General features: G+C 38.8%; 1 protein-coding gene across 1 annotated transcript in view; it reads left to right on the plus strand.

Annotated features, from left to right (window-relative positions):
* Positions 1-20,309, plus strand: part of LOC122809320 (nudix hydrolase 20, chloroplastic-like) — a 566,695-nt gene that overhangs the window by 194,171 nt on the left and 352,215 nt on the right. The window contains exon 4 of the mRNA XM_044080720.1: positions 9,818-9,948. Coding sequence (XP_043936655.1) covers positions 9,818-9,948 — 131 coding nt within the window. The remainder of the gene's footprint in view (positions 1-9,817; positions 9,949-20,309) is intronic.

The following is a 20,309-nucleotide window of genomic DNA, read 5'->3' on the forward strand; positions in this document are numbered from 1 at the left end:
GACTTATCCAAGGCCTTTGGTACAATCTCCCATAGCCTTCTCCTGTCCAAGCACTCTAATCTAAACCTATCCTACTCTTTTATCAACTGGTTTTCTAGTTACCTCTCCAACTGACAGCAAGCTGTCAGATGGAAAAAAGCCACCTCATCCTTCCTTAATACTCCCACAGGCGTACCCCAGAGTTCTGTATTGGGTCCCTTACTGTTCAACATTTTCATAAATGGCTTCCACCAGAACATTCCTAATGCTAAACTTATTCAATAGGCAGATGACTCTGCAATCATCTGTACTGCCACTTCCACCTCCACTCTCTTAAAACAAACTCAGAATGCTTTCTCTTATACTGAACGCTGGATGTTAGATAACCACCTATCACTCAACGCATCAAAAACTAAAATCATGCTATTTTCCCCTCAAAAAATACTACTATAGACAAGAACTCATTCTCCATTACTAGCCAAAATAATACCTGTCTTGAGGTAGCATCCCTTGCAAAGCTACTAGTAGCCCTCATCGATGAACAGTTAAAATTCGATACCCACATACTAACTAATATAAAGAAAACCCACCAGAAACTCGGCATGCTATATCACCACAACCGCTACATCTCTCCCAATACTAGGCTTGTACTCTCTACCACCTACCTCATTCCATCTCTTCTATATGGTGCCCCACTTCTTCTCTAAAGACTAAACTATCCTCCTGCTACAAAAAAATTTCCAAGTTCGCTACTGTCAACAAATCCTCCTCTCAGCACTGCAATGCCCTACATACACCAAATTGGCTTGAACTACCTAACCATCTTAGCTACATACAACTTACCCATGCCCATAAACTCATCTTCAAACCCTCTCTCTGCCTCTTCCTTGCCTTCTCTTTCAGAATGCATCTACCCAACAGGTATCTAAGATCCAACAACCAGAATTTGCTCGAACTGCACAAGCCCGCTCGACCAACTGGCAGACACCTGCTATCCTTTTCCCTTGCTCGCATCTGGAACTCCCTGCCACCAATCATTCGTACTACCCATAACCTCCCTACCTTTAAGACCCTTCTTCATTCCCATCTTAAAACCCTCTGGGAATGTTCCTGCTCTCATCCCACATGACTCACCTTTTTACTTCCCCCATTTCTTACACTCCTGTACCTCTCTCCTGTTCTGTCTTTCATCATACGGAGATCAACTGATTCTACCACCTGTCCTCTTTTTATTTTACTACTACTCTTATACTTCTTTTTTTAATGTCAGTCCCACCTTTTCTTCATTCAACAGTTATCACCTCTCATCCCCCTATCATTCTTTATCTCTTCTATGATTTCCTGTAAAACACTTTGCCAACTCTCTAATATTTCCAATATGTAACAAATCTAATGTTATTATGCTCCAATTTAACAGCAATAGTCACCAATTTTTTTTATTTTTACATAAATGTACATGTGTGCACATTTTTTCTTCTTTTTTAACTGTATTTTTCACTTCAACTGCAAATTTTTATGCATTGTGTGGATGTATTGTCTTTATCTTATATTGTTGTCATGGAGCTTTTCTCCCCAGAACTCCACTGAAAATAAGTTATTCTTGGCCCAATGGGCTATCCCGGTAAACAAACTGAAAAATAAATTATAAAATATTTCTTTACCTTTCATTGTGGCTATTTTTCAGATAATACTTTTAATATCTTGAGAGTACTTATGCTTATTTTAGTGACACTGTGGCCGCTCCTGAAAGCCTTGCTGCATTGGTCAAACTGTACCATTTATAACTGGGTACCCTTGTAAGAGCCTTAGAGTAGCTGACTGGTGGCAGCAGAATTACCTCATAGTCTGGGCAGAGGGGATACAGCTGGTATGTCTGTGCCAGCCTTTCCCAGGTGTGTGTGTGTGTGTGTGTGTGTGTGTGTGTGTGTGTGTGTGTGTGTGTGTGTGTGTGTGTGTGTGAAAATTAGATATCTAAGTGTGTGTGTCAGCTACTGGGAACAGGGACATAGAACTCCAAAGCGGTTAGTGTGGAGCCTTGTTTGGGGCCTGAACAGAGAAAGAGAGTCCAGCCCCAGGTTGGGAGTGTCCTACCTGTATGCTATTTTGGGAAATTGTGCTTGGCACAGAGAGCTGCATCTAAAAATACTGTGTATATCCATATTTGCCCCTAGTGGCCATCCCTCACCAGTGTCAGTGGTGAGGATTGGGTCTCCTTGGATACTGGCCCAGAGTAGGGACTGTCACAGGGTATATTAAATATTGCATGATAAGAATCAGTCAGATGAGATGAGAAAAGATTGGGAAGAGATACTGGAAAAGCAAGTCACAATGGAACAATGAGGGAATATATGTATAGCTCCCAAGTATGCAACAAAGTCCAGAAGGTTTAGAATATTTGCTTGAAAGTGTTTGCATAGGTATTTTATAGCCCAAGCAGTCTTCAAAGAATTTTTCATCATGTAGGTAGCAAATGTTGGTGGTGTGATGAGGAAGAAAGGGTTTACTGGGAACATGTGTTTTGGGAATATACTGAGTTGGCAGAGTTTACAAAATTCCCCACAGAGAACTGTTTCAGAAATATTGGCAGAAGAAATGGCTGTAACTAAGGACATTATTCTTTTGAACTGGACCACAGGATCTGAATTGCCTAGATATACTAAGGCCTTATTAAGTTTAATTCTTATGGCTGCCAAAATGGCAATTATTAAAAGATAGAAATCAAAATCTAAACCAACTATATTTGATGTGTTGAATATTATAAAATAACTAGAAGAGGGCTCTTTAGAAAAGAGAAGGAGCAAACTACATAGAAATAAATAGAGTTTGTTTTGAATTATTACGATCAGTTGATTAAAATGGACATTTATTTATTTATTGGCATTTATTTACTGTGAAAGTCAGACTAGATAGCAGCCCATTTTCAGTGGAAGCCTGGGAGAAAGGGTCCAAAGTATTACAAAACATTTTAAAAACAATAATGTTACAGTCTGTAAAAATAATACAAAAATAACTGCAGTATAAATAATTATACCAAATTAGACATGATGTGAAAACATTGATTATGAACAGATATAAGTTATATGACAATGAATTAATAGAGACATTTTAGACAGTTATAAAGAAATTAAATGTAAGTTAGTGTCATAAAACATGAATTGCAATGCAAAGTGAGAGAAAATCATGCTTATGTTGCATTTAGAGAAAAAGCCAAGGGAGAGAAGTTGATAAAAGTAGGGAAGTGAGTGAAGAATGGAGAGTAGGGAGATGTAAGATATGAATAGGTATTTGTTCACATTTATCCTGATGTCAGTATCCATTCAGACACTTTGTTGATCTACATAATCACAGGTCCATTCATTGCCTAGCTGGGAATTTGACATGATCCATAAGGGATGTAGCATAACAAAGCAGATATACTATCTTTTTCTTGCAGCATTATGAATACGTCTTACATGTTTATATTTTCATTAATACGTTTAACTAGAGGCATTCTCTGTGGTTCTTAATGGTATCAAATGAACGCTTGCATAGAGAAACTTTGCACTCCCTAGCTAAATTGTACAACATCAGTGATGTCTATTAGAGTGATAACGTGTTCAAGTATGGATAATTATGCAGTTTTGCAAACATCTTAAAAATGGAACAAGGTTAACAGAATTGTTTCACACCAAAGTGAAAATCACATCTACATTAACAAAACTTCTACTTGAGACCTCCAAATGTTTGCACTTTGAGTAATAGCTTAATTCTAGCTCTCCGAGTGTGAAAACAGAAGCTTAGCAGAGAAAGCCAGTAGACCTGGATTTCTGAGTGATGTTCTGTAAATGGCTAGTAAGTGCACTGCCTGGGTGCCAGTCAAATCAGCTATAAAAGGTGACAAAAAACACTGACTGGGGAAAGGTACAATAGCTGTTCAGCAAAAAGCAGTGCAAGCTTCAGGCATGACTTTAGTAACCTCGAGGAAAGTAGAAAGCAACTGCACACAGACCTGACTAAAATAAATGAAACACTGATGGAGTATATCAACTCAAACAATAAAAGGCTGGAAAATGTAAGAAGCTTTAAACAGGTACTCGTATAAGGTGATAAAACTGCAAAACTCAGAGGTCAAAATGAAGAAAAGGCTGGCTGAATATGAGGCTGTACAAGAAGGGATGTTTAAAAACATGATAGAATTAAGAGGACAGAGCACATAGAGAAAACCCTTCTGTACCTGAAAAGCTGGAAGGAACAGACTGTAAACAACTGGGCTGGTATTCCACAACAGGAATTGTTAATTGAAAGGGCACATCTTATATATGCTCCAAACCTGGCTATGAGAAAACAACCTGGACCTTTAAATAGTAAAGATGCAATCTTACCAGCAGAAGGAGTTGATTCTGACAAAACTGTGGCAGCAGGACAAAGTATTAAAAGTGGGAGACAGCAGAGTATTTGTGGAGAATGACTACTCATTGTACACCAGACAAAAGAGGAATAAATGTATTACATTATTCAGAGAATGTTGAGAAGCAGGCATGAGATTCAAACTGCATACCCAGCTATATTCAAAATATTTTTCACTGAAGGAACAAAATCATTTTTTGATGAAGTACATGCTAAAACGGAAATACAAAAAGGTTATCCAACAAAAAAAGAGCTGTGAAATAGAAGGAGATTATGTTTCTTGTTCTTCTGTAATAAAGACCACAGAGAGGCTGTGCCAGTGAAACCTTTCCCAGTGTTTCAATGGAAAATGCTTGAGAATGGGGGAAAAAGCACAGGAGTTGACTAAAAGAATTAAGAGTGCACTGGAGATGAAGCAGAGACAGGGTTCGGGAGATGGAGATGAACAGGAATAGAACAAGAAAATCTGGAAATATTGGACTCTGTTGGACTTTGTTAAACTTGTAGGGGACTCTAAACCATATGCCCTACTTCATGTCAACGTTTGGAGACTAAAATCAGTAACTTGGAGACTGGCAAGTATGGGATTACAAAGTGATAATTATATTTGTGAAACAGGACAGAACAGGAAAATGTGGAAATATTGGACTTTGTTAAGCTTGCAGGGGACTCTAAAGCATATGCCCTACTTCATGTCATTGTTTGGAAAAATACTCAGGGGGAAAGAAGAGGGAGAAAAGTTAACTAAGTAAAACTATCTTTGTTTCTTAATACTACTATGTAAATGGTGCATGATTTTCTTTGCATGTTATAGTTTTTTTCAGTTACTTTTAAGAGTAATGGGGATACTAATATAAATAGTTGCTCCTGATTTTATTTTCTGTCTCTCTCTCTCTCTCCCTTCTTCTGTCTTTCTCCTTGTTTAGATTTAAGAAATGTAGATACTGCAATTTAAAAAAAAGATCTGGTTAAAAGAACATGACAAATGAAAAATGTCTACTTTTTCTCGTTCTTGCATAGAGGAATGACTAGGTTAAAACATTAATATTATATAGTAACAAATAAAACGGCAGCACAGTAAAGTACAGCACCACAAAGGATAAACGTAGGACTGCCCAAAGTAACACAAGCACTAGTAGTAAAAAAATCCCAGAGCAGTCCACGAACCAGGAAAATAATATAATTGTCCAAGCATATAAAATTAACACTGTTTATTCAAGGTGGTAAGCGCTTTCATGAATAGCTTCATCAGACCATACAAAACAAAATAACCACAGGTCATTTAAATGCTTTATAACAGCCAATCAAAACTCAGTGCCTAATTTCATCATATTAAAGTAAAATCACACATTCATTCGAACACACACTTATATCCTTGTAGTTATCATTCAAAAACAATACATACACAAAAATATATATATAATAATGCATGGAAAACAATAAACATAAATAAAAATAACTCAACATACAGAAAAATCCATATATAAAAATAAATATAGATATTGTGAATAATTATATATATGTAAAAATATATAAATATAAATACAGCTATCATTGTATGTGATTAATATAAATATGACTAGACCTAAACTTTCAAAAATTCAATTCACATTATTTTATCTAACAGAGAGCTTCTTCTGCTTCAGTGTGGGTTTAATTGATGCCCTCTCATTTAAACCCCTCCCTCTATTGGCTGTAAGCCTCAAAATCCATCTTACCTCCCTACTTTCTGATAAATTCTTAATATCACCCTCGGGTATAGTTGGAATCACCTCATCAATAACCGTAAACTTAAAGAAATGATCATCACCAGCTGTCATCACATGTTTAGATAGAGTATTGTTAGTAGACCTAACCCTGATACCATATACATGCTCCCTCACTCTCTCTGGAAGTGACCAGTTGGTCTTGCCAACATAAAATGACCCACATACCATGCATGTGGCAAGGTAGACCACCTTTTGTGTTCTACAGTTGGCACTAACCTCAGACTTAAACCTCTGGCCTGTATCTGGATGTATAAATGTCCCTGTTGTATCTAGGTACCCACAAAAATTGAAGTTGCCACAGGGATGAGTGCCCATACCTCCATCTATAACCACTCTCTCTTGAGTGGCATAATAACCTTTTCAAATTATGTTGGATTTGAAATAAGAAAGTGGGTTGATCACCAACTAGACTCCTTACATCTAGATCTGTAGTCAGGACACACCAGTTCTTCCTAATAATATCTGAGATTGTTTTAACATCTTTGGTAAAAAAGCATTGGTATCTTTAAATTATTCATATGTTGTATTCTTATAGGATGGCCGTCTATATCTAATCTCAAAGAAAAATATGGCTTTGCCCTATCTCACCTAAGGTTATTCAAATCAACAAGATTGTCTTCTACTTCCTGCTGGCTGTAACCTCTAGCAGTTAACAATAGATAAAATAATGTGAATTGAATTTTTGAGGTTTAGGTCTAATCATATTTATATTAATCACATACAATGATAGTTGTATTTATATATTTTTTACATATATATAGTTATGCATAATGGCTGTATTTATTTTTATATATGCATTTTTGCGTATGTTGAGTTATTTTTATTTGTTATGTTTGTTTTCCATGCATTATATATATATATATATATATATATATATATATATATATATATATATATATATATATATATTTTGTATGTATTGTTTTTGAATGATAGCTATAAGGATATGTGTGTGTTCGAATGACTGTGTGATTTTACTTTAAATTGATGAAATTAGGCTCTGAGTTTTGATTGGTTGTTATAATGTATTTAAATGACCTGTGGTTATTTCGTTTTGTATGGTCTGATGAAGCTATTCATGAAAGCACTTACCATCTTGAATAAATAGTGTTAATTTTATATGCTTCGACATTTATATTTGCCTGGTTCATGGACTTTTCTGGGATTTTTTATTACTAGTGATTATATAGTAAGTTTTAACAGAAAACAAGTAAATGAAAAAGAATATTGAATACTGTAAAGCTTTTTTTTCTAGTAAACAGTTTTGTATCTGGTTCTCATGTCTCTAGCAGGCAATCTGATAAAGAGAAATGGTTTGGACAAAATGTTTTCTGAAAGCATTCAAGCATTTTCTCAGCTTAGAGAGCTATAAAATTTAAGGATATAATTGGTATGGTAGTCAAGAAAAGCTGGCTCTATTTACAGATGACATTATTTTATACCTGACAGAACTAGAAAGGGACATTACAGTATTGTGGAACATATTGAGACAGTTTAAAACCTTTTCAGTATACAAAATGAATGAAGCTAAAACAAAAGCAATAGCGGTAAATTATGTGCCAACATGCAAATTATTTTAGCAATCTCCATACTTATGGGGACATGATAAAATTAAGTATTTAGGAGTATGGATTAAAAATGATAACGGTGTGCAGCTAAGGATATGTGGGAAGAGACTAAAAAGATAATACAAAAGTGAGAAAATGGAAGCTCTGTTATATGGATATTGATAGTAAGATACAAGCAGTTAAAATGTCTTAGTTGCTTTAGTTTTATACACAGGCCAGGCATATTTTTATCAACCAAAGGAGAAGTTGTGGATAGTAATTAATAAAGGGCTGAATGATTTTATCTGGGAGGGGAAGACAGCAAGAGTCAAGTGGGACAAGCTTACTGTTCCAATAGAACAAGACAGACTGTGATTACCTAAGTTGAAAGGGTATTTCATAGCAACACAGTTAAGGCTACTGTACATAGCACAAGCAGAAAACTAGAAAGTGGAAAGAGATGACGAAACAGGGGGGGACTTCAAGTGACAGGGAAAAACTGGGATTGTGGATGAAGACCTTTAAGGAAAACAACAATAATCATACAGAATATTATGTTCATAATGTAGCAGAAGGTAGTCTAAGAAGTAGGCCAATACGGGAATGGAGAAAGGAGAATCTGATGATAGGGCTGACTGCAATTAGGGATACAGACAGTAGGCAAGAGGGGGCTGGAGTATATTGGAGAAAACTGGCAAAGAAACCAAGGTTTGGGGAGCAAATAATAAAGAGGGAAAGGTAATAGAATGGAAGGACACCAAGAACTTTTTTGGACTGCAGGTTAGAGATAGCCTTCCCTATCAAGGGTTGATAGCAGAGTCCAGGCAAAGAGAAAGAAATGGGGAGGTCTTAAATGAAAGATCATGACTGGTAGAATTTTTAGTAGAATCTAGAACAGAACTTGCCGTTAAGAAAGGAATAATTAGTACAGCATATAAAATATTGCATGATGACTATAAGAATCATTCAGAGGAGGTTAGGAAGGATTGGGAAGAGGACTGGATAAGCAATTCACAAAGAAACAATGGGAGATATATGTATGTCTCCCTAATATGCAATAAAATCTAGAAGATTTAGGATATTTGCTTGGAAGTGCTTACAATGATATTTTTATTCCCCAAGCAGACTCCAAAGAATTATTCCTCGGGTAGGCACCAAATGTTTGGAGGTGTGATAGGGGAGAAAGAGGTTACTGGGAACATATTTTCTGGGAGTGTAATGAGTTGGCAGACTTTAAAAGATTCCCTGCAAACTGCTCTGTCAGAGATGCTGGGTGAGCAAATTGGAGTAACTAGGGAACTTATTTTTTGAGCTATGACCTTGCTGAGTCTAATTATGATGGATGCCAAAAAAGCAATTACTAGAAAATGGAAGTCAAAGTCTTAACCAACTTTAGTAGACGTAGTGAAGATAATAACAAAGATAAGACAACTGGGACTGAGATCTTTAGAAAAGGGTAGGAGCAAATTACATGGGAAAAATGGGAAATGTGGGATTAATACATACAGAGGAGGAACAAGGTTTAAAAATCAATGTTAAAATGAGCTATATATAATGGCTGACTGACAATGACTGGATATATTAAAAGTGATGTGTAATGTATGCAGCTAAAGTTGGGTCGCCATGGTTTGTAATGTATAATGTTTGCAACTGAGATTGTGTCGCTGCGGTTTTATTTTCATTAATATAACTGTAAGATTGCCTATGTCATACATGATAATTGAATGAAGATGTTTCTTGTTTAAAAAGAAAACAACTTCTACTTGATAGTAGGATCTTACTACTATACCCACAGAGCTTCCAGCAATTATTTGTTTAATTTCATTAACAGAGCTTAATTTTTGGTGACTTATTAGTATAAAATCAAGGTTATGACTGGATGAACCATTATTATAAGCAAAAGGTTGATTGCATGCTGAACAAATTTGCTGTTTATTGTTTTCTATATCTGACATGATTCTCAAGATATTTAGATTTGTCTAAAGGCATGGTTTATAACTGCATTTTCTGGAAAATCTATCCAGGCAGGAAATCATTGGGTGTTAGGCGGTATGAAATTATACTGCCTCTAGGTATGAATGAGTTAACAAGAGATTTCTTTTAGTTTTGATGTTTCTTTTTTCTTTTCACTGACAGGTTTGTTTGGAGTAAAACGTTATGGAGTCCATATAAATGGGTTTGTTCGTCAGGACAATAAAGAGATAGCTATGTGGATTGCCAGACGGTCTTATTGCAAGCAGACATATGCTGGTCTTTTGGATAACCTGGTAATAATTTAAGAGCTGTAAATAAGTTACCTCAGTTAGGTATACAGATACACTGAAATAGCTGTTTCCTTTTTGTGTATGTTATTTTTGCCCTTACCTCAGATTTTTTCTAAAATAGAAAAATCTTTAGATTAATAGGATTCAATTATTTTGGGACATCGGATATGTAGGTTTGCACATAAGCTAAGAATTCTGATATATTAAAACCCTGGCAGTTAGATACTTAAATAGAACACATGACTTGCAGTGAGGAAGGTCATATATGACTTAGTATACCTGTATGTATGAAGATACAGTAGCAGCTGAGAAGGTTGATACTCTCTCTTATTCTGCTGAGGGTAGGGTTCATAAAAAAAAGATAACTTAGTGAAAGTGTGTGGATACTGAATATGTGATGAGGAATCCTTGATGAAGTTGTAAAGCTTTCAGTATGTGCTTGGCCAGCTTGTTTGATTAAAGTGCTTCAGAAGGACTGAGAGGTGTTGCAAGGGGTCTACTTCATTTCACTGAAAACACACTTCACTGAAACTCATTTAGTTGAAAACTCATTTCACTGAAAATCAGTTGCCTGAGCACAATTCACTGAAAACTCACTTCATTCATTCATTTGACTAAAACTCATTTCGTTGAAAGGTATATGCCTGTTCCCCACTGTAGTGCGATCCTGGAGTTAGTATATATAGTAAGGGGGGTGTGGGGGGCACAGCCCCCCCCCCACATAGTTTGGGTATATATTATTTTCTGGAAAGAGTTATTCATTCAACTTGTAAGTATCCATGTCTATGGTTTCCAGCGTTTAAAATATGTGGGGGGATACACCCCCCACACCCCCACATACTATATATACTAACTCCACAATCGCAATACAGTGGGGAAGAGGCCGTCTACCTTTCAACGAAATGAGTTTCAGTCAAATGAGTTCAGTGAAGTGAGCTTTCAGTGAACTGTACTCAGGCAACTTATTTTCAGTGAAATGAGTTTTCAACTAAATGAGTTTCAGTGAAGTGTGTTTTCAGTGAAACAAAGCAGACCCGTTGCAAGTAGTATGGGCACATGTAATAGTGGTGTTATCCGTACCTAAACCAATTCAAATTTATTTACATACCTAACAGTTAAGCAGTAAAATAAAAATAGAACATCAAAAGAAAACAAGTATAATAATGAGATGGTAACAGTTTTAAATTCCGAGACTCATAAATGTGAGTCGAGGTGTAGTGAGACTGAAATTGTGGAAATAGGATAAATTAAGGTGCAGATTCAATAAACCCTATAGAGACATAAAAAACGTGTGCACATAATGGCGCGGCATGCAAACATCAGCGCATCGTTTTGTATTTAGTAAGTGGCTGTACATGGTAAACACCATAGCATGATAATTACAGTGTAAGCAGCTGAATTTTATTCTAATCAACCAATCCAAGATGGAGGAGCTATTCAACAAGCTGTAAAGCAACTGTGTAGACTCATCGCTGGTTTTCCCTGCAAATTCCAAAACCTATTGGAATACAGCCATGGAAAGGAGTCTACACAGACAGAATGTTAGGGGCCACTGTTGCTTTACTTCATGTGTATGTGCAACAGGCTGCTGTTTCTGCTAATAGACTATGACCAAGAAGGTGTAGAATTTTCAAACCCTGTTTAACTTATCAAAATCTGCATGAGGTGAAAATTGTAGAGCTCTACAGGGCGGATAGAGATACTCTACAAGAACTCTCCAACCTCTGTCGTCCCAAGGGCAAACAGAGGGGAACCAGTACAGTGCAGTGAAAAAAGTATTTGCCCCCTTACTGATTTCTTATTTTTTTTTTGCATGTTTGTTACATTTATGTTTCAGATCATTAAACAAATTAAAGTATTAGACAAATATTAGACCAGGATAACCCAAGTAAACATAACATGCAGTTTTTAAGTGATGACTTTATTTATTAAGGAAAAAACTATCCAAACCTGCAAGGCCCTATGTGAAAAAGTAATTGCCCCCCCCTTGTTAAGTCATGAAGTAACTGTGGTTAATCACATTTTTGGGAAAGCTGAGTTCAGTTTCACTAGCGATACCCAGGCCTGATTACGACCAGACGTGTTGAATCAAGAGATCACTTAAATAGAACCTGTCAGACCAAGTGAAGCAGGACAAAAAATCCCAAAAAGGAAGACATCATGCCACGATCTAAAGGAATTCTGGAACAGATGAGAAACAAAGTAATTGACATATTTCAGTCTGGAAAAGGTTACAAAGCCATTTCTAAAGCTTTGGGACTCCAGCGAATCATCGTGGGAGCCATTATCCATAAGTGGAGAAAACATGGAACAGTGGTGAACCTTCCCAGGAGTGGCCGGCCTACAAAAATTACCCCAAGAGCGTAGCGATGACTCATCCAAGAGGTCACAAGAACCCAGAACAACATCTAAAGAACTGCAGGCCTCACTTGCCTCAGTTAAAGTCAGTCTTCATGACTTAACCATAAGAAAGAGACTGGGCAAAAATAGCATGCATGGCAGACTTCCAAGGTGAAAACCACTGCTGACCAAAAAGAACATAAAGGCTCGTCTCACTTTTGCCAAAAAAAATCTCGATGATCCCCAAGACTTTTGGGAAAATATTCTGTGGACTGACTAAACAAAAGTTGAACTTTTTGGGAGGTGTGCGTCCCTGTTACATGTGGCGTAAAAGTAACACAGCATTTCAGAAAAAGAACATCATGCCAGCAGTCAAACATGGTAGTGGTAGTGTGATTGTCTGGGGCTGCTTCTGGACCTGGATGACTTGCTGTGATTGATGAAACCATGAATTCTGCTCTCTACTAAAAAATCCTGAAGGAGAATGTCCAGCCATCAGTTCGTGACCTCAAGCTGAAGCGCACTTGGGTTCCGCAGCAGGACAATGATCCAAAACACACCAGCAAGTCTACCTCTGAATGGCTTAAAAAAACAAAATGAAGGTTTTGGAGTGGTCTAGTCAAAGTCTGGACTTGAATCCAATTGAGATGCTGTGGCATGACCTTAAAAAGGCAGTCCATGCTTGGAAACCCTCCAATATGGCTGAATTAAAACAATTCAGCAAAGAAGAATGGGCCAAAATTCCTCAACAGCGATGTGAAAGACTCATTGCCAGTTATCACAAACGCTTGATTGCAGTTGTTGCTGCTAAGGGTGGCACAACCAGTTATTAGGTTTAGGATACAATTACGTTTTGGTTTAGATAGTTTTTTTTCCTTAATAAATACAATCATCACTTAAAAACTGCATTTTGTGTTATCTTTGTCTAATATTTAAATTTGATGATCTGAAACATTTAAGTGTGACAAACATGCAAAAAAATAAGAAATCTGGAAGGGGGCAAATACTTTTTCATTGCACTGTATGTGTAGCCATTAGAATTTTTCAGAGACCAGCAGGAGACATGCTGGGGGGTGTCACAGGCATCAGCATTCAGGGTCCTCCATCGATTCCTGAATGCTATGCTACAACATGCCAGTGACCAAATATATTTTCCTCATACACCTGAAGACAGGGCCAGAAATATGCAGGAGTTCTAACTGTAGCACGCTACCTTGAAGTACTGGGTGCCATAGATTGTACACATATAGGAATGAAGCACCACCTGGAGAACAGGGAAGGGTATACATAAATAGAAAGGGCTTCCACTTTAACTGCCAAGTTTTGTGTAAAGCTAAGGTAATCATCTTGAATACGTGTGCTGGCAACCCAGGCAGTTAACACGACTCACATATCTGGCACAACTCCCAACTGTATCAGATGTTCACTAGGGGTGATGGCCTACAGGGTCATTTACTGGGAGATGCAGGTTATACACTGGAACTGTGGCTGATGACACCCATGGAAACGCACACACACACCCACTGAATAAAGCCGTAATGAGGCACATGCTCAAACCAGAAATATCATAGAGCGTGTGTTTGGACTGCTGAAGTCACTGGGGGAGCCCTGCAGTACAATCCATGTATATGTACTGAATCTTCATCATCTGTGCCATGATTCACAACATCCTTCTGAGAAAACAACTTCAGCAGGATCAACAAGGAAAAGGGACATAAGCGGATTCTTCCAGTAGAACAGGGCAGATTGGGATTACTCAGTTTGAAGGGGTATTTTGGAGCTACGCAGTTAAGACACCTATACATAGCACAAGCTGAAAACTATAATTCAAAGAAATAGATGATGATGAAACACGGGGGAAGCTCAAGAAACAAGGAGACTGGAATTTTGGATGCAGGTCTTTAAGGAGAATAACAATCATGCAGAATATTATATCCATAAAGTAGCAGAAAGTATTCAAAATACTAAACCAACATGGGAATGGAGAAAGGACATTCTGCCGATAGGGTGAACTGTAATTAGGGGTACAGACAGTAGGCAAGAGGAGGCTGGAATTTATTGGAGAAAACCCCAGGGATCACGTCAGTTGCCCTGCTAGACAGGGGTCCAGAGAAGTAAATAGTGTGGGAAGAAATAGCCAGAGAATTGTTATGGCTAGGCTTGTATAGGCCCTAGGGCCAATAGCCTAGTACCAACTTATGAAAACTGGCAAAGGAACCAAGGTATTGGGAGCAAATAACTTGAGAGGAACAGATGACAGAATGGGGGGACACCAAGAATTTATTTGGACTGCAGGTTAGAGATTGCCTTCTCTATCAGGGATTGATATCAGAGTATAGGCAAAGAGAAAGAAATAGGGTAATCCTAAATGAAAGACCAGCACTGGTAGAGTTTTTAATAGAATGTAGAAAAGAAGCTGCCATTAAAAAGGAATAATTCGAAAAGCTGAAAGAGAAAGAGAGAGACTAGAGCATATAAAATATTGCACGATAACTATAAGAATCAGAGGAAGTTAGAAAGGATTGGGAAGAGATTGGATATGTAATTCACAAAGAGACAATGGAAGGATATATATATATATATATATATATATATATATATATATATATATATATATATATATATATATATTGTATATATATGTCTCACAAATATGCAACAAAATCTAGAAGATTTAGGATTTTTGCCAGTAAATGTTTACACAGATATTTTTATACCCAAAGTAGACTCCAGAGAATTTTTCCTCAGGTGAACAGTAAATGTTGGAGGTGTGAGGGGGAAGAAAGAGGTGATTGGGAACATGTTTCCTGGGAGTGCGGTGAGTTGGTAGACTTTAAGGGTTCCCTGCAGAATGCACTGTTGGAGATGCTGGGTGGGTAGATTGGTCTGACGAGGGAGATGATTTTTCTGAGTTATGATACAGAATCAGAATTGCTAAGACATGGTAAGGCCTTGCTGTGTCTAATAATGGTGGCTACCAAAAAATTAATTACTAGAAAATGGAAATCAGAATCTAAACAGACTATACTGGAAGTAGTGAATGTAGTAACAGAGATAAAACTACTGGAACTGCGATCTTTAGAAAAGTGTAGGAGCAAACTACATAGGAAAAGATGGGAATTGTGGGAACAATACGTGGGAGGAATGAGGCTTAAAAGACAGCAGGACTTAAATGAGCTATGTAATGTTTGAGTGAGAAAGATTGGTTAAATTATAAGTGATGTATAACGTTTGCAACTGGGAGTATGTCAGTACGGTTTGTGATGTAAAATGTTTGTAAATAGAATTGTGCCGGTGTGGTTTCATTTATATAAATGTTTGACTGCCTATGTAGTAAGTGATGGTTTAATGAAGATGTTTCTTGTTTAAAAAGAAGCAGGAATTTAATAATTTGTGTGATATTGCTTAGTGGCTGCCAGACATTAGTTCCTTGTGCCCCTATCGAGCAAAGCTATTGAAGTGATCCCCGGGGTGAATTTCCTATTACCCATCCACTTGAGATTTTTCTTGAAGAGGGCTAGTGAGGTCCTCTGCTTGACGTGAATGGGGAGTTTATTACAGAGTATGGGAAGTCTCTGAGTTAGGAACCTGTCCCTCCAGCAGGTTCTGTTTAATGTGGTGATGAGGGTGAGGTCTTTGGAGCATGTGGCGCAGAGGGATTGTGACTTTTAGATGAAGCCTGCCTAGCAGTACTGGGTCAGACATGTCTTTGTATGTCAAGCAGAGATTGCCTCTAAGTAAGTGATATGAGACTGAGTAAAGCTGGAGTTTTTTTGAGTCTTTCTGTATAAGGCATGTGTTTGAGTCATGAGATCCTCTTTGTGAGGAACTTTTGTGGGCTCTCCAGCTGTTGGAGGTGTCTAGTGAGGTACATGCCAAATGGGGCATTGTACTCTATAAAGGGTCTAATGAGGAATGAGTAGAGAGGGATTATGACTTCCTTCTTCCTGGATGAGAAACCTTTTGTAATGAAATGTGCCACGTAGAATGACTTTCTAATGACAGTGGCAACATGGTTGTCGAATGAGAGCTTGCTATCTACCTGTGTCCCTAGGTCTTTTATCACACCTTCAAAGTTAAGTGGGTTACCGTCGATATGGTAAATGTTCTTCGTGTTTCACTGTTGCAGTCATTACATTTGGGGTAATCTGCTGGCAGGTTGCCCTCAGTCGGCCTGAATTCCAAAGTCTTGGGTCCTGCGTCGGTTGCTGTCTCCTCTTCCATGACGTCAGGTCGTCAGGGGTATAAAACATGCAGCCGACGCCATTTTCTTTAGTCTTTCTTGCTGCGTGGTGCCCAAAGCAGAAGCATTTCACAAGTGCCGGTTCGCCGACTACTGAAATATTCACGTTTGAGTTTCAGAACCGAAGTCTTCAATAAAGCTAAGTACCCCATTGGGGAAACTTTTTTCTTGCTTTTTACCGATGTCAGAAAAAGTTAATAATTGTATTACTTGTGGGAAGCAAATACCTCATAAGGATTTCCATTTATACTTTATTCCTTGCCTAGGCCCTGATCACAACGTGCCTGGCTGTCGGTTTTGTGCTAGATTTAACCAACGCACTATAAAGCGTCGGTATATTTTTGCATCTAAGTATTTTGGAAACAGATTCAACTACCCAGAGATGTCGTCTGATAGTAATCCGACTACCGGAGTACATAAAAAATGCAAAGTAAAGGACAAAGAAAGGCAGTCGAGATCCAAAACCGACGACGAAGCTTCTCCTAAGCCAGTCGCCGGTTCGCCGGTACTCAGTGAGGCGCTTTCGCAGCCCCTGATACCCGCTACCTTCGAGTCGCAGGCCTCTACCGGCACCCATGTGGAGTCCAGCATGCCGCAAGATACTCAAGGTATTGGACCGACGGATGTATGTCCCTCAGATGGGTCCGGAGCCGCTGACCAGGCACCAGCTTCTGAGGGTGAATTCAGACCCTCAACATTTTTATATCAAACTGACCAAAGCTGCAAAACCACCTTCTAAAACTAAAAAAAATGACGCCTGCCTAAAAACAGATGATCAAAATGGCTGAAGACCTTATTACCTTGATCAGGGGTACCCATCCCCCTCCAGATAAGAGGCCTAGGCAAGACACTGACTATGAATCTTCAGATCAGGTTTCTGTTTCTTCTGATCAGGAATTATCTTTACCTCCCTATGAGGATTCTGTTGCTGAGGAGTCTATTCCATCTGCATCTCCTACTGAGGATTATTCATTTGGAGAAACCTTGCATACTTTGAGGGAGCATTTTCACTGGGAGAGTCAAGACTTCTCAGAATCAAAAAAGAGGCTCAGGGATTTCCTCCTTCTCCCTCAGCACAAGCCTTTAGCCATTCCCCCTGTGTTAGATATTGTGGATGATGTTTTTTCGGCGTCAAGCCTGACCCCTGACTCTTTACCTCTTGCTCCCAGTAAGCCTGACAGGTATTACAGGGTCCCTGACTCTCATAAATGTTTATTTAGAAACCCTGCTGCTGATCCTGAAACTATTTCACAGGGTCCAAAGGGAGTTAAGGCCTCAACAGCAAAAATCCCTACCCCCTCCGCCAGAGATTCAAGGGCGCTGAACAGATGGGGAAAAAAGGTTTATACATCTGCAACCTTGGCAATCAGGGCCTTAAACTGTCAATTTCATATGTTTAAGTACCAACAACATTTTATGGGATTGCTGAAACAGAAAATGATGTTGATTTCAGAATGTGCAGAAAATAAGGAATTGCAGGAATTATTGCATGCAGCTGAACAAGTTGGAAAGCATACTTTGCAATGTGGTTTTGATTCTTTAGAGACCTCCTGCAGGGCCGCAGTTACTGGATCTATGATTAGGAGGCATGCCTGGTTAAAGGAACAAAATTTGCCTGATCATGTTAAAGCTAAATTGCTAGATGCACCTTTACAGCATGATTCTCTGTTTGGTATTAAGGCAGAAGAGGTTTTAAAGAAAATGGAAGACAAAGCTACGTCTATGCAAACTGTTAAATATTTCTTACAAGTGCAGCCACCTAGATTCAGTAGACACTGGCCTACAAAAAATTGGCCCTTTCCTGTGTCAGACAGAGCTCAAAGAGGCAAATCCAGATGCCCTAAAGGTTCCAGGTACCAGGCGCAAGACTCATACAGGTCAAAGCAATGGGATGCATCCACCTCCAAATCTGGAGGAGATAAAGCGCAAACCTACAGAAAGCAATCCCAATGACTTCCCTCTGCCTACACCAAGCACTTATCATTTGGCAGCACCCATAGGGGGAAAATTAGCACTTTTTGCTCAAAATTGGCAGTTAATAACCCAGGACAAGTGGGTACTGAACATTGTATCATAGGGATACAGATTCCATTTCTACACACTGCCAATGACAAATGGTTGGCCAGACCTGCCAAAAAAACAATGGGCAGAGGCACAGAAACAGGTTACGTCCCTCATGGATATGGGGGCCATTCAGACAGTACCAGAACAGGAAAAAGGACAAGGTTTTTACTCAACTGTTCTTGGTACCCAGAAAAGACAAGGCCTGGCGGCCAATACTGGATTTATCGATTTTGAACACATATCTGGACATTACAAAATTCAAAATGCTCACTTTGCAACAGCTTCTGCCCATGCTGGGCAAAAATGCTTGGCTGGTGACTTTAGACTTAAGAGGCATACCTGCATGTCCCAATAAGACAGTCATGCAGAAGATACCTCAGATTCAAGGCTGGCTTAATGCATTACCAATTCTCTGCACTGCCCTTTAGCTTATCTACTGCGCCCAGGGTCTTTACAAATTGCCTGGCACCAGTAATTGCATTTTGCAGACAAAGAAGTATTCAAATATATCCTTACTTGGACGATTGTCTCATTCAAGCAGAGAACAAGGACACTCTTCTACGACACCTGGCATTTGTGAAAAGGTTTCTAGCATGCCTAGGGTACACAATAAATGAAAAGAAATTGCAACTGGTATCCTCTCAAAAGATAACATTCCTGGGTGCAAGTTTGCATACAACTGCCCAGATGGCTTACCTCACGCCAGACAAACCAAGGCAACTAACTACTTACTTCAAACTGATGGCAACAAAAACCCAGTCTTCCGCAAGACAAATTCTGTAGGCACTGGGCTTCATGGCATCCTGCATCCTACTAATTCCATATGCAAGACTGCATATGAGGAAACTTCAATGGTACCTAAAACGTTTAGGGAGTCAATATTCACACAGTCTGGAAACAATGATCTATGGTGGGCAAAGGCCTGTCACCAAAACATGGGACGGCCCTTCACTCTACCCCCTGCCAGCCAAACCTTAACAACAGACGCATCAGATTATGCCTGGGGGGGCCCACATGGCAGGAAGATGCATTCGGGACATATGGGGCACCAAATCAAATACATCTACATATCAACCAGAAAGAGATGCTAGCTGCTCAAAATGCCCCAACAGCCTTCAAGGACTTACCTCATCTGGGACAACTACTGATAAAGACAGACAACACCACAGTCATGTGGTATATAAACAACCAAGGGGGCACACACTCATATCCCCTTTGCAGATTAGCCATGGCACTGTGGGACACAGCTTTGACCTACCAAATAAATCTTCAAGCTCAATTCCAGCCAGGAAAACATAACACTCTGGCAGACTATTTAAGCAGAAACCGTATGGATCCTCATGAGTGGAAACTAAATCCACAAGTATTCAGCATGATAACAGAGAAATGGGGGAGCCCAGACATAGATCTATTTGCCTCTCCTCAAAGTTATCAATTGAAAAGATTCTGCACAAGGACTTATCACAGACAAGCATGGAAAGTGGACGCCCTATCCTTCAGTTGGAAAAACCTGTCAGTTTACACCTTTCCTCCTCTGCCTCTTCTACCCAAGGTCCTCCTAAAGGTCAGACAAGAGAAGCCAAAGAGATATTAATTGCCCCAGACTGGCCCCGCCAATACTGGTACCCAATCCTAAGGAACTTGTCTCAATACCCAGCTTGGACCTTGCCTCAAAGACAACAACTACTGTCCCAGCAAAACAATCAGATCCTGCACA

The sequence above is a fragment of the Protopterus annectens genome, chromosome 8.part0, assembly GCF_019279795.1.
Source record: "Protopterus annectens isolate FY-2018-M chromosome 8.part0, PAN1.0, whole genome shotgun sequence".
In the NCBI taxonomy this organism is placed as follows: domain Eukaryota; kingdom Metazoa; phylum Chordata; order Ceratodontiformes; family Protopteridae; genus Protopterus; species Protopterus annectens.